Raw genomic sequence first — 13,202 nt, forward strand, 5'->3', positions numbered from 1 at the left:
GGGGCAACCTGGGACACATAAAGTCAAAATACTGTTAATTTAAATTTCAAATAATGTAATATATATAGCAACTAGATTCGAATACATACATATACACATATATATGTAAATTTATCTGAATGACATTTTGAAATTACACATTAAACTCAAGTGTTTGCATTTGTCCATCTTGTTGGATTCCTACATGTCATCTTAATGAGACCCAAGGTGACTGCTGAGCTGAATAATAATCAAGAAGCTGCTTGTTATGTATAGTTGCTGTTATCTTGGCCTCTGGATGTCACTCTTGTTTCATAAAAATAGAATGAAAGTCGTCTGTTGATAGCTAAATCAAGTAAAGATAATCTGACATATTTTAAGAGAATGAAACTTTGAGTCAAATTTAATTCTGCATTTCTTTTATACTTTTGTCTTATTTTTATCTAATATTTATCTAATAATCCATAATAAAAGGGGACCATCATCTTTAATTTGCATTAGAGAAATCTTTCATTTTGTGAGTGAACTGATCTTTCTTACAATGGATTATGATCATTTTTATTCCTGGCATTTTTCTGTTTATAAAAGTAACACATAATCATTTTAGAAAATAATGTATATATGTGACTACACATGTATATAAACATTGATATTATTTTTGTGAACATCACTTGTTTTAATACATTTATAGCATACCAGAAACTAATTAACTTAATCACCACGACAATCCTGTGAAGTTGGTACTATTATAAGCTGTTTTTTATACATGAGAAAACTGAACCACAGAGTTGATAAATGTCTTTCCTAGTACAGGTAGTGGGTGGTGAAACTGAATTGCTTCCAGTTTTTTACATAGCAACTCTGTGATGAACTTTATCTCCCCCCTGAAGTGTAATTGGGCACAAGGAATTAAGTGAATGTTGCCCAGTTACTTTCTAGTAAAGTTATCATAATGTGCACATGCGTTAGCAGCATGTGAGATTATCTGTTCACCTACCCTCCTCCTAATATACTAGAGCTTTAAAAAATTTGGCCATTTTGATGACTGAGATGTGACATTTTATTCCATTAGCAGTATTTTAATCTGTGCCAGGAGATAGATGTAAAAACAGAAGGACACAGACACACACACACACACACACACACACATACATATGGAGTAAATCTATTTATATGGCCTAAAAATAAAATAAAGCTGTGATCCCATCAGGCTTTGTTAGAACTGTCCTTGTAGGGCCAATTCAGAGGATGTCAAGTATGCCTTCGGCTCCTTCTGTGCTTTGCTGCCTCCCACAGAATTCTGTGCTGAAGCCATGTTGGCCTTGACGGTCCAAAGGAAGCTTGAATAAAGAAGTCCCCTTAGTTCCTGATCCTATCTTTAAAATTACCAGTCAACCCTCAAGCTTTCAGTCTCACCTCCTATCGCAGTTCCCATCCCACCCTCTAGCCATATTGAACTGGTGATAATTCCTAAACCTAGTATATTCCTCTGGGCCTCTTTGCCATTCTGTCACTGTTCTGAGAAATTCTGCTCTAATACGTCTTCAGAAGTAAACTCAATAATTCCCTTTATTCAGCAATTCATATAAAATATTTAACAAACACCTACATGCACCAAGCACTTTTCTGATTTATCAGGCAGATTTGAGTGGTTCTTACTGCATGCTGTATGAACTTCTCGTAGAGCACCTCTTATATTTGTGTTTTATCTGTTTGTAGATTTGTTTATTTATTAGAATGTAAATTCCCCAAGGTCAGAATACATGTTCTTTTAATCTATGTATCTTCAGCACCTAGAGTAGTAAACCTGGCATGTAACTGGCTCTCAGTAAATATTTATTGAATATATAAGTACATCCAAAGTAGTAACAGTTTACCTTACAGAGCCTTTTAAAAAAGTCAAATGAAAGTGTATGTGAAAGCACTTTAAAAGGGTTTCATCAAAATGTAAGCTATTTTTATTTTACCATATTTCTGAGTATTGTAACTCTAAGCATAGGCTAAGATCTAACTGTAGGATGACACAGCAAACCTGTGGTTTCCAGCTATCACAGAGCTGAGGGAAGAGGTATGGGAGCTGGGCAAGTTAAAATGCCATGAAACTTGCTGTTCTTGTAAGATTTATCCACTTTTTTTGAATAAACACTCCTTGGATTGTTGCAAGCCTTTGGTTAATTTCTAGAGTTCTGAAAAAGTTGAATGTGACAATTTTTGCCAAAGTTGTTTTTGCTATTATGGAGAAGTGTATTTTTGGACGTTCTTGCTCTGCTATGCCAGAAATGCTTCCTCCTCACAATTGAATTTTAACATTACAAATTTTACACAAATTTTAGGAAATACTCAGAAGTATTTTTATAAATCATATTCTCTTTCCCTGGAGAGGAAGAATTATCAATCTAAGTGAAAAATACACCAGAAAAGGCACCGGGGGGGTTGAGTAATCAGAGATAATGCTGCCTTTTAATAATTGTGCACCGTTGAGCATACTCTTTCTTCTCAGCCAACATGATGGTTTTAATACCCACCCTGTCGTAGCATTAGGGTAAGTAAGTGTGATGGTTTCCATAGGAAAAATGAATAAACACTCTACAGGAATTCCTGTTACATAAACTGTTTGCATCTATATTTAAATTCAGTGTTAAACTGAAAAAATTTATTTCAAACTCAAGACTAAATTTGTCTAGACATTAGTAGTATATAGCAAATTTAATAATGGGAATCCTGTCATACTTTGACTCTCAACTTCGTTCTTTTTAGATCATTTGAACCAAACTATTCCTGGCATAAAGAGCAATTTGTATAAATTTTATAAGTTCATATTTCACAAACCTTATATTTTGCTCAAATCTCAGCATTTTTGCTCAGTGTTTTCTTTAATCAATGAATAGGATCCTAAGCTTACAAATTATTATTTTTAACAATAAATGTATAAGTGCATTAAATCTCTTAAATTCATGGTATTTGTTGTCTTTTTCTGTCAATCCCTTTAGTCCTTTACTGTTGATCATGTGTTATTTAATAAGTACCCCAGTTTGCTTACTTTATATTTGTACTACTTGAAGGGTTTATTTGTTCTCTTTTAATAGGAGGTACACTTAATGAAATCTGCAAACTCTCAAACAAGTTTCATAGTGTAATTCCTGTGAGATCTGGCCATGAAGACCTGGAAGTCCTTGACCTTTCAGCACCATTCCTTATACAAGGAAAAATACATCACTATGGGTATGTTTTCAATAATGGGAATTTTTAATTTTATTTATTATTTTATTCCACTTGTTACTATATATTCAGTGGATACTTATTTAGTACCAATTTATAGGTACTAGATTTTTTGGCATATATCTATTCTTTGGATACCATATATATTGAGTGCCTACAGTATGCTAAGTTTAAGGCTGTCCCAAAGGCTAATATTCATTTGCTTTCTTTCATAACAATTTAGATATTAGTTACAGAGAAAGTTCAAAGCTGTATCCTAGTAAAAGTTAAGTGATTGAATTCCAGAATTTCTGTGCCACAAAGTTATAAATGAGTTGCCACTGAGAAACTGGAAGATATCAGAATACATTAGGAGCCACAAACAGATGTCTAGGTTTGGAAGGAGGCAATATAGATAGAATCTGTTTCCACTTGATGAAACAATCACCCTGGAAGTGCTCTGCTTTGAGAAACCTTGGATTATAGAATATTTTCCACTTTATTGGAAAATACCAAATTGTTTTTCTAATGATTGTAACATTTTATGGTCCAATCAGCAGTGTGTAAAAATTTGTTTACCCCGGGTTAGCTCTTGGTGTTAGTCTAACTTGTAATTTTGTTAGACTTCTGAGCATCAAATAGTATCTATGTTGTTTTTGTTTGCATTTCCTAGATGACTGGGGAGTTTAAACAAGTCTCATGTTATTGGCTATTTAGGTTTTCTCTTCTGTGAATTCCATATTCACATTTTTCTGTTCAATTACTGGTCTCTGTTTTGGTTCTTGTGTGTGTGTTTAGATGATTGTAAAAATTCTTTCTGTATGAGGGATACTAAACATTTGTCAGTTATGTGCATTTCATCAAACTTCTAGTCCTGTACTTTTTAACTCTGTGCTTCCTTATGTTTTACAGATTTTTTAAATATTAATATAGTCATATTTACCAAAATGTTTGACAAGACAAAGTTTTTGCAAAACTTTACTTAGATTTCTGGATCTGATGCTTTTTTAATGGAACAGAAACTAATGCTTCAGTTTCTTACTAGTTACACATCTTTTAAGGATTTCTGTTTCTTCTTGTATCTATTTTATTAATGAAAGTTTTCTAGAGAAGTATTTCATTTATCTTTTAAATTTAAATTTATTGAGATAAAATAATTCATAGTACTTTCTGATGATTTTTAAATCTCCTCTTCATCCGTTCTTGAATCCACTTCATATTGTTTGCTCCTTTTTTTCCCTTGGACTTTTTTGCTAAAGCAACTAGCTTTTGTTTTTGTTGATGCTCTCTATTTTTTTTATTATCGTTCTTAACTTTATTTTCTTCCTTTACTTTCTATAGGTTTCCTTGGTATTTCTTTTTTGTAATGTTTTTAACTGAATGCTTACCTCACTTAATTCATTATTTTTAATACGTTTTTAAATATTTGTATTTAAGTCTGTAATATACCTCCTGAGAAAATAGCCATAGCTTTAACCGAAGATTTGATACGTAGTGTTTTTCTTGTCACTTCTAAATGTTTCGCAATTCCTATTATGATTTCTTTGGCCCATGAATTATTTCACTGTGTATTTTAAATTTTTCCACACACTCATTTTAGGTGCTGTGTTTTTGTTTGTATTTTAGTTAGATTACTTTTTAACCAAGTAGCGTGATGCATTTCATAATGATTCTTTGAGATTTGTTTAGTTTTGCTTTATCCTAGAATGTGTTTCTTCATAATTTGTACATATTACATAGATTTTAAAAAGAATGTGTATTCTTTAACAGTTGTGTTTAGTGTTTAATAGTGTTTAGTTATGTCCATTAGACAAGCTTGTTAATCATATCCAAAACTTACCTTTCCTTTGTAACTTTATCTGTCTAATCACTTCTTAGAGACTGTGCTTAACGTCCTCTGTGATTGTAGGTTTGTGACCTATTATTCTGTCAATGTGTGCTTTATATGTTTTGAGTCCTTTTTGCTTGCTCACTCAGGTTCGGTATTTCATCTTCTGGTGAATTCATTGTACTGTATATCCTTATGTAATGACTTCATCTTTAATCGTCATTTTTTGCTGTAAGGTTTATTTTTTTCTCGTTTTCTTATTACTATATCAGAGTTTTTTTGGTTGGTGATTGCATGGTGTATCTTATTCTCATCCCATTGCTTTTATGTTTCTTTGTTGTTATATTTTAGTAGGTCTCATAAATAAATACTTATCAGTAGGTTTTAGTTGTTTTTTAATAGATGAGTTTAAAATATGTTAACTACTGAAACATTTAGGTTTTATTTCTATACTGTATTTCTTGTTCTTTTCCACTTACATACTATTATTGTTTCTCTTCCCACCCCTTTTTTTGTTATTACTTTATTTTTTTTTCCAGTCTTCTATTGGATTAATTTATAAAAATGTTCTCATTTTTCCTCTTTTATTACTTCGGAAGTAATGAATTCTCTAATTTATGCCTATTACTCTTAATTTTTAATTTGTATACTTGCTTTATCAATGTCTAAAGTTTAATATCACAGCCTTTTTTTTTTTAAGAAACTAATACTCGTCATTCAATTACCTTTTTCTGTTAAAGAAAAAACTTCTATGTATTTAAAGAGTGGAAGGGGATAACATTTAATATAGTTACCCTCTGTTTTCCCCCAGATTGCAAATGAAAAGGAATCTGCATGAACCTTTTGAATGTTGATTTTTATATTTTTATCCAAGCATATTTTCTCATCAACATCTCCTAAACATTAATACATATAGTAAAAACTAAATTGCTTATACTTAAAATGTTTGTATGTAAGTAAAGCAAAATACCTATACTAGATAGTTTGTGATTTTAGTGTATTATGTAATTTTAGATAGATTTGTATACAAAGGATAACTATAGTACTAGGCATCATAAACTATGATCCTCTAAATATGTGCTAGTACTGACTTCCTTAGAATAATTTTCTCCTGTTGCTATATTTATAAAATTAAGACGTTGGCTATTCCATATTGTGCACAGAGCCATAAAATGAAAGAGTCCTTAGAGTTTGTCTCTTTAGACTTTTTGTTTTACCAGATAAGGAAATTAGCCAAATTAATTAACAATCTGCACCTGGAACCTCTCTCATTGTCAACTTAGAGTTGTTTATTCTGAACTGTACTATCTTTTTAGATTGCTTCTATTGTAAGAAGCTTATTTTTTTTAGTAATTCTGTTTGTAATATGCACATTACAATACAGGAAGTGCAGTGCTCTTTTGTTTAATAATATACTTTTTAAACTGCATGCTTGAATGGCAAAAATGTTATAATAATTAAATGAGTTGTAATAATTACTTATAATAAATCATTTTTTTCTTTTATTAATTTAGATGTAAACAGTGTTCTAGTTTGAGACCAATACAGAATCTGAATTCCCTGGTTGATAAAACATCGTGGATTCCTTCTTCTGTGGCAGAAGGTAAGCTAAGTTTCTGTGTCCTGTCATTGTAACTGTCTTTGTATAAGGTGATCTCACTGAGAATATTTCAATATTTGTGGATATTGTAAAACCAGAGCAAAGGCTGAACTAAAGTTTAATTGTCCTTAAGTATAACCATTCACAGTGGTCCTAATAAAAGTATAAATGTTTAAAATAATTGAAAACTTACTTTCAAGCATCTGCCAATGTTTTTCAATTATTACATTTTAATAATTTAGTAATCATAAATACAACTTGTGAAAAATCTCTCCAGTTTATAGTATCTTGGGATTGAAAAGAGTTGTATAGATAGCTATTACAACTTTTTACCCAATACAAGTCTTTAGCTGGAGCAACAAGAATCTTTTTATATCACGTTATTAACTGTGGTCATCCAGCCTTGGCTTAAAACTCTTCAGTGACTGGGGACTCGTTACATTGCAAGGTAACGTATCTTACTTTTTAGGTGCAGTACTTAACAGTGAGGCAAAATCTGCTTACCTATAATTTTAACATGGGCCACATTCTGTGTACTAGAATTAAAGTACATCTGTTCCCTCTTCTATAAAATCAACAAACTGTACATTTGAAGATAATCTGTCAAGTTTTCATTGAGTCTTTATTTCTCCAAGCAGGTACCCTCACTTCCTTTGGTACTTTCCCACATTCCTTACTATTTTATTTCTCCTCTTCAGTAAACATTCCATTTTACTAATGCTCTTCTCAAAGTTTGGTCCTCAAAGCTAGAAATAGAGCTGCAGGTGTTGGCCAATTCAGAATGTGAAGAAAACCTTTATTTACCTAAGATTGGATACTGCTCCTACCTGCCTGAAAATTTTATTCTGTAGATATTTATTTGTATACTTGGTTTTGTTTCCTTTCTCTTTTAATCCAGCTATATAATACTGCTAACTCTTATTTTGTTTGTGGTCCAGTGAAATTCCAGGTTACTTTTGCATGAGCTTCTTACTATGTGCTTCAAGCTTGGTCTCCTCATCCTGTACTAAATGTAGTTTTTTGTTTGCTTATATGGTCCCTCGGGGTAGGTTTTATGTTCATTCTTCTTGGTTTTAGCTCACAGTTTATGCCTATCGAGAACTTCTGAATCTTAAAAATCAATTCCTCTGTATTAGCAATTTCTCTCATGTCTGTATGCCCTAATTTATTTGTTTTACTTGCTCCCTTTATTACTGAATATGGATTCCACAAATGGAAGACAATATTCCATTACATAAGCATATTGAATGTCTTCCATTTCCAGACACAAAGTAAGATGTTCATTTTAACCTGTAAATTTTCATGATTTAGCATCTCTTTAATTTCTTCCTTTTTCCTCATCTTACCAAATTATGAAATCTCAGATTCTCACATCATTCAACCAGCTGATATCTCTTAAAAAATAATCGATCCCTATGCTTAAAATACAAAGGAGAGAGACATGTTAAAAAATCCTAACTATTGAACTGTATGCTGTTTCTGAATTGCCTTTCATGAATTGGTTTTTATGTTTTTTATCAAGATGAACTCACTTTAAAGATAATGCTGTATTGATATTTAATTTAAAAAAGATACTATTGCTCATGAGTCATTATCCCTATACAGGTGTAGTGTAATGTTCCAAAATTACCCTTCTAAAATGAGCTTAATATATTGGTATTAGAGAACAGAAAGGGATAAGTTTTTTTAATCTCTTGAGTTATTTTAGTAAACAAGACTAACAGGTATCTAATATCATAAAACAATTTTTTCTTTACTTTGATTAAGGCATAGGAGATTCATATGGTTTCAACTTTTTTCCTTCATTAGTACTGGGTATTGTACCTCTCCAACATGTGTTTGTGATGACATTTACTCTTGACGATGGAACAGGAGTATTGGAAGCTTACCTCTTGGATTCTGTAAGTAATAGAGGTAGTGAAGATACTTCTAATTAAAAAATAGTACTTTTTAAAATTTTAATATATTTATTCATGCCTACTTTGTTACTGAGGAGATTTAAGGCAACTCTGAAGAATAAATAAAAGACAAGCACATAAATCTTAAATTGTCTATGTATTTATCTCTCTTTTGATTTGACACTGTAAATCTTAATATGTGAATAATGAAAAATTGAGGAAGTTCTATTCCAGGAGCCAAAGGCAGAGGTATGGCCACACCCTCAGGCATTATCTATTAGCATTTCACTGGGCTTTTTAAGCCTCCACATTTCGTATTAGAGAGAATGAAGTTACTTTGATAGGGAGATAGTTATGTGTGAAGCTAGGTAGCTGTCCACAAGACCACCTTCATTTCTAACAGTACCAAGTTTGGAGGTTCCCAAGACTACCCTTACTTCTGGCACCAGTTGAAAGTTCAGAGGTCCCCAAGAGCACCCTTAGTTTTGATAATTCGCTAGAAGGACTCACAGAACTTATTGAAAGCTATTATGCTCACTGTTAACAATTTATTACAGCTAAAGGATATAGGTTAAAATCCTCAAGGGAAGAGGTGCATAGGACAGAGTCCAGGAAAGTTTCTAACATGGAGCTTCCGTTTGTTCTCTTCCCATGGAGTAGTGGACAGTGTTACTTTCCTGGAAATGATATGTAACAGTACACGTGAGGTATTGCCAACCAGGGAAGCGCAGCTGAGCCTTAGTGTCCAGAGTTTTTTTTGGAGCTTCATCATGTAGTCATGGTTGGCTGCCCATGTGACTGATCTCAATCTTCAGCCCCTCCAGTGGTCAAGTTAAAACCACATGCTGCAAACTCCCCACCCGAAATCACAATGTTAGAGTGACCCAGGGTCTCCAGGCAAAAAAGAATACTCCTATGAGACATGACATTCCAAGGGCTTAGATTACCTCTCAGAAACCGAGGGCAAAGGCCAATGGGGTTAAATTTTTGCTACACACATTGGGAAAAATCTGGGGTAAGGTTGAGGACAGTTTTTCTCCTGCCTAAATAAATTATTTATCCATTTATTAAATAAGTATTTAATGAGCACTTACTGTATGCCAAGTGCTACTCTTTGTGATGGGGATATAGCAATGAGTGAAACAAGCAAACTCCTTTCCCTCCTGGAACTTATAAATAGGAGAGGAGAAAAAAAAATTAAATAAATATATACTATATATTAAACTCTTTTAAACTTAACACTTAGACATTGTAGGTGCTCAATACATATGCTATCAAGAGAATAGTAAGCCTCACTGTATTCTAATCATTCTTATCATTAAGTCAGAGTGGTTTAACTTGATTTTATATATATGTATCATAGCTGTTTTTAGATTAAAGTAGTAAATCAGATCTTAGAGTTTAGACTAGCACTCTATTTTATGAATTCTACGATATTGATATGGTGAAATAGTCTAGATTATTTTAATTAGATAATATTCAAATAATTTTGTATTAATTATAGCTTCTGAAGAAGATAAAGATCATTTCCTTGTTTCTTCATATTTTTCTTAAGGAAAAATTTTTCCAGATTCCAGCATCAGAAGTCCTAATCAATGATGGCCTTCAGCAAAGTATGGATATGATCATGGATATGTTTTGTCCTCCAGGAGTAAAAATTGGTAGGCAGTAATATTTAACAATCCATTCATTCTTTTCCTTGAAATAATACCTAGCATATGGCTAAGCTATGGACTTTTAGAGGTATTAAAAACTTTGAAATCTGAATCCAAATAAATTATTAAGTGATTGTTTATACTGTATGATCTACCTACTGATGAAGGTAGTGGCAGGGATAAAATATATGAATCATAATTCCTGAAATGAGAAAAGTTTTTTAAAATAGTTTGAAATATTGATATAACAAGGGGGAGGCAATTTTGATCGCAAGCACATTTGATATGATGCTTATGCATACAAACAGTTGAAATTAAACCAACAGGGATGAAATTTTGACAAGAAACATTTCCTATAACAAACTCATTTAGCCTGTTTAATTCATTGATGAATTGTCTCTTCAATATTAACTAGTTTCGGATTTTACAAGTTTTTATTTTACTAAATATTTTTGTCAGCTTTAGTTGTTTTCTGTGTAACATTTGATTCATCAACCAGTCTTCAGGTCAAATTGTATTGATTACACCTACTGCCACTGATTTTTCCTTTTGTGGCCATTATTTCTCTTTGCATTGAAACTTGCAGATCTAAGTCATTCTAAGGTAACTTGACTTCTAACAATTTTTCATCAGTAACAAATTTTACCACCTGCAGATCTAGCTGTTGTCAGTTTAACGTTTATAGGTTATTTTAAGTCAGGTTTTATTTTCCCCTGGTCAGTCTTTGCATTTTATAACAATTCCAAAAAGATAGTTTTTGTACATCCATAACTAAGTCTAACTTACATACTTTTATATGATGTCAGCTTTTATTTTTGTTGGCTGCTTGGATTCTTTTGGATAAATTTCTGCAAATAAAACTGCCATATCGGGGCTTCCCTGGTGGCGCAGTGGTTGAGAGTCCACCTGCCGATGCAGGGGACGCGGGTTCGTGCCCCGGTCCGGGAAGATCCCACATGCCACGGAGCGGCTGGGCCCGTGAGCCATGGCCGCTGAGCCTGCGCGTCCGGAGCCTGTGCTCCGCAACGGGAGAGGCCACAACAGTGAGAGGCCCACGTACCGCAAAAAAAAAAAAAAAAACTGCCATATCAAAAAGCATAGGCCTGATAGGCTTTTGCTACATACTTTCAGATTGCTTTTCAAGAGCATTTTACCTGTTTATGGTTCTACCAGCAGTGTAAGAGAGTGCCTGTCTTGCTTGACCCTTGCCAATAGTGAGGACTATATTAAATGTCTCTCAAATTCAAACTTCAAGAAATGTTAACAGACTGTTCTAGAAGTTATAAACAGATTTACTGTGGTCATGACCAAAGCTTGGCTGCCAACATTGCCTGGACACAACACCTGGTACCTGACGGGAATTTCAACTAGACAGATGTAAGGGCGAGCTGGTTTCTTTGCAGTCAACCAAGAAAAACAAAACGAGCAGATCAGTAAGTGATAAGCAGAAAAAAAAAGAATAAAAGTTGGGAATGACGTAGATTACTACCTTTGCTATCAAATATTTTGAAAAACCCCACATTTAATGACTTTTTCCTGTTGTTGGGGAAAAATTCAAATTAGTCAGAATTGCTACAAAACAATAACATGAATCCAGTGTGTATTTGGAAGAGCAGGTAATGGTAAATGTGGTGAGTGTATTTATTTACTTTTCAAGCTAAATTAAATATGTTGATTTTACTAGCTAAGCATTATGCTTAGATACATATTTCAGAGTTATCTCTTTAGTTTTGATGGTTAAATAGCATTTCTTTTTTTGATTTGTAGATGCATATCCATGGTTGGAATGCTTCATCAAGTCATATAATGTCACAAGTGGAGCGGAGCAGCAAATTTGCTATCAGATTTTTGACACCACAGTTGCAGAAGATCTTATCTAATTTTGACATTCAACTTAGCATAGGTAAAATGCTATAATTTTGGAAGACATTACTATTTTCTATGCGATTGCTATAAAAGACATAAGAGATTTTAGCTCTGTAGTTTTCCATTTTAACCAGTATTTAAAAATTTTTTGACAGATAGGCATTGTATTATCTTAATGCCCTCTTATAAGTTAAAAATGTTCCTGTTTCTCAAAATATTCAGTATGATGGCTGTGAGGGATATAAGAGAGAGACATCGAATAAATAAGGACTGTGTTTTCATTTACTCTTTACTCTCCTCCTCTCGGAGAAGCTGTTTTGTTACCCTACCCTAGAAATCACTCTCCCTATTGGTTTTTCCATGTATCAGCCACTGATTTCTCTGCCATCCATCATGCCTGGTTGAGCTGCTTTTTCTGCCCTGATTTTTATATCAGCAATTTGGATGATTTTAGCATGTATATGGGATTAGGAAATGTCCTTACCTTAAATCTTCCACTCTTACTGAGCACAAGGATTTGATCTGTTTTGTTTTCATGCAAAGGGATCTGCTTGAACAAGTACTCCTTGAAGAAGTGCTTGTCTGAGTGAGCTACAGTGTGCTTGAAAAGAGTGATTTGCTTTAAGTGGAAGTAGCAGAACTGCTTTCTTTGGGTGCTGACTTTGACCAATTGAGGATAAATCCATTTTTTCAGACCTGAATTATGTGCTTTGATTGCTTGTTTCTCTACATGATATTAGAAGTTATTCCATTCCTCCTCAACCTAATCAAGTGATCAGATCTGCACTGTTAGCGACTTACGTATGTTACCCTTTTTGTTAGGGTCTTATGTAAAATATACTTAAATTTCAGGTGGAACATTGAATGAGAAATTAACTCAGTATGATAGTCTGCTTTTTACCTGACGATATTTGTCAAATTTAAAATCATGAATATTCAGTTTTATACAAATGCTTCTGTATATTTATATATATGTAAAGATTTATGTATGTTATTTCCTGAAGACTGAGAGATACAGATCTGCCTAGCTCACTATTAGTGAAGAATAAATAAATGTACACATTTCAGCTGTTTCGTTTATTTGCCCTGTGTTGAGCTGAGGCATGATTTGAGGTGAAGAATCAAAGCAAGTGTGTCAACATGGCAGATACTTAGGACGGTCTACACACCAGGTACAA

At 33.1% G+C, this 13,202-nt stretch overlaps 1 protein-coding gene across 4 annotated transcripts in view; it reads left to right on the forward strand.

Annotated features, from left to right (window-relative positions):
• The window catches only part of POT1 (protection of telomeres 1), a 78,289-nt gene extending 65,198 nt beyond the window's left edge, over positions 1-13,091 (forward strand). For all 4 annotated transcript variants that reach the window (XM_022582041.3, XM_022582050.3, XM_089917448.1 and 1 more), the window contains 5 exons: positions 3,066-3,201; positions 6,520-6,608; positions 8,415-8,506; positions 10,059-10,164; positions 11,926-13,091. In XM_022582041.3, the coding sequence (XP_022437749.1) occupies positions 3,066-3,201; positions 6,520-6,608; positions 8,415-8,506; positions 10,059-10,164; positions 11,926-12,038 (536 nt within the window). In that variant the 3' untranslated portion in view covers positions 12,039-13,091. The remainder of the gene's footprint in view (positions 1-3,065; positions 3,202-6,519; positions 6,609-8,414; positions 8,507-10,058; positions 10,165-11,925) is intronic.
• Positions 13,092-13,202: the final 111 nt, after the last annotated feature.

Source organism: Delphinapterus leucas, chromosome 9 (genome assembly GCF_059928025.1).
Source record: "Delphinapterus leucas isolate spDelLeu-1000000601 "Yukka" chromosome 9, BTC_Dleu_Yukka2, whole genome shotgun sequence".
NCBI lineage: Eukaryota > Metazoa > Chordata > Mammalia > Artiodactyla > Monodontidae > Delphinapterus > Delphinapterus leucas.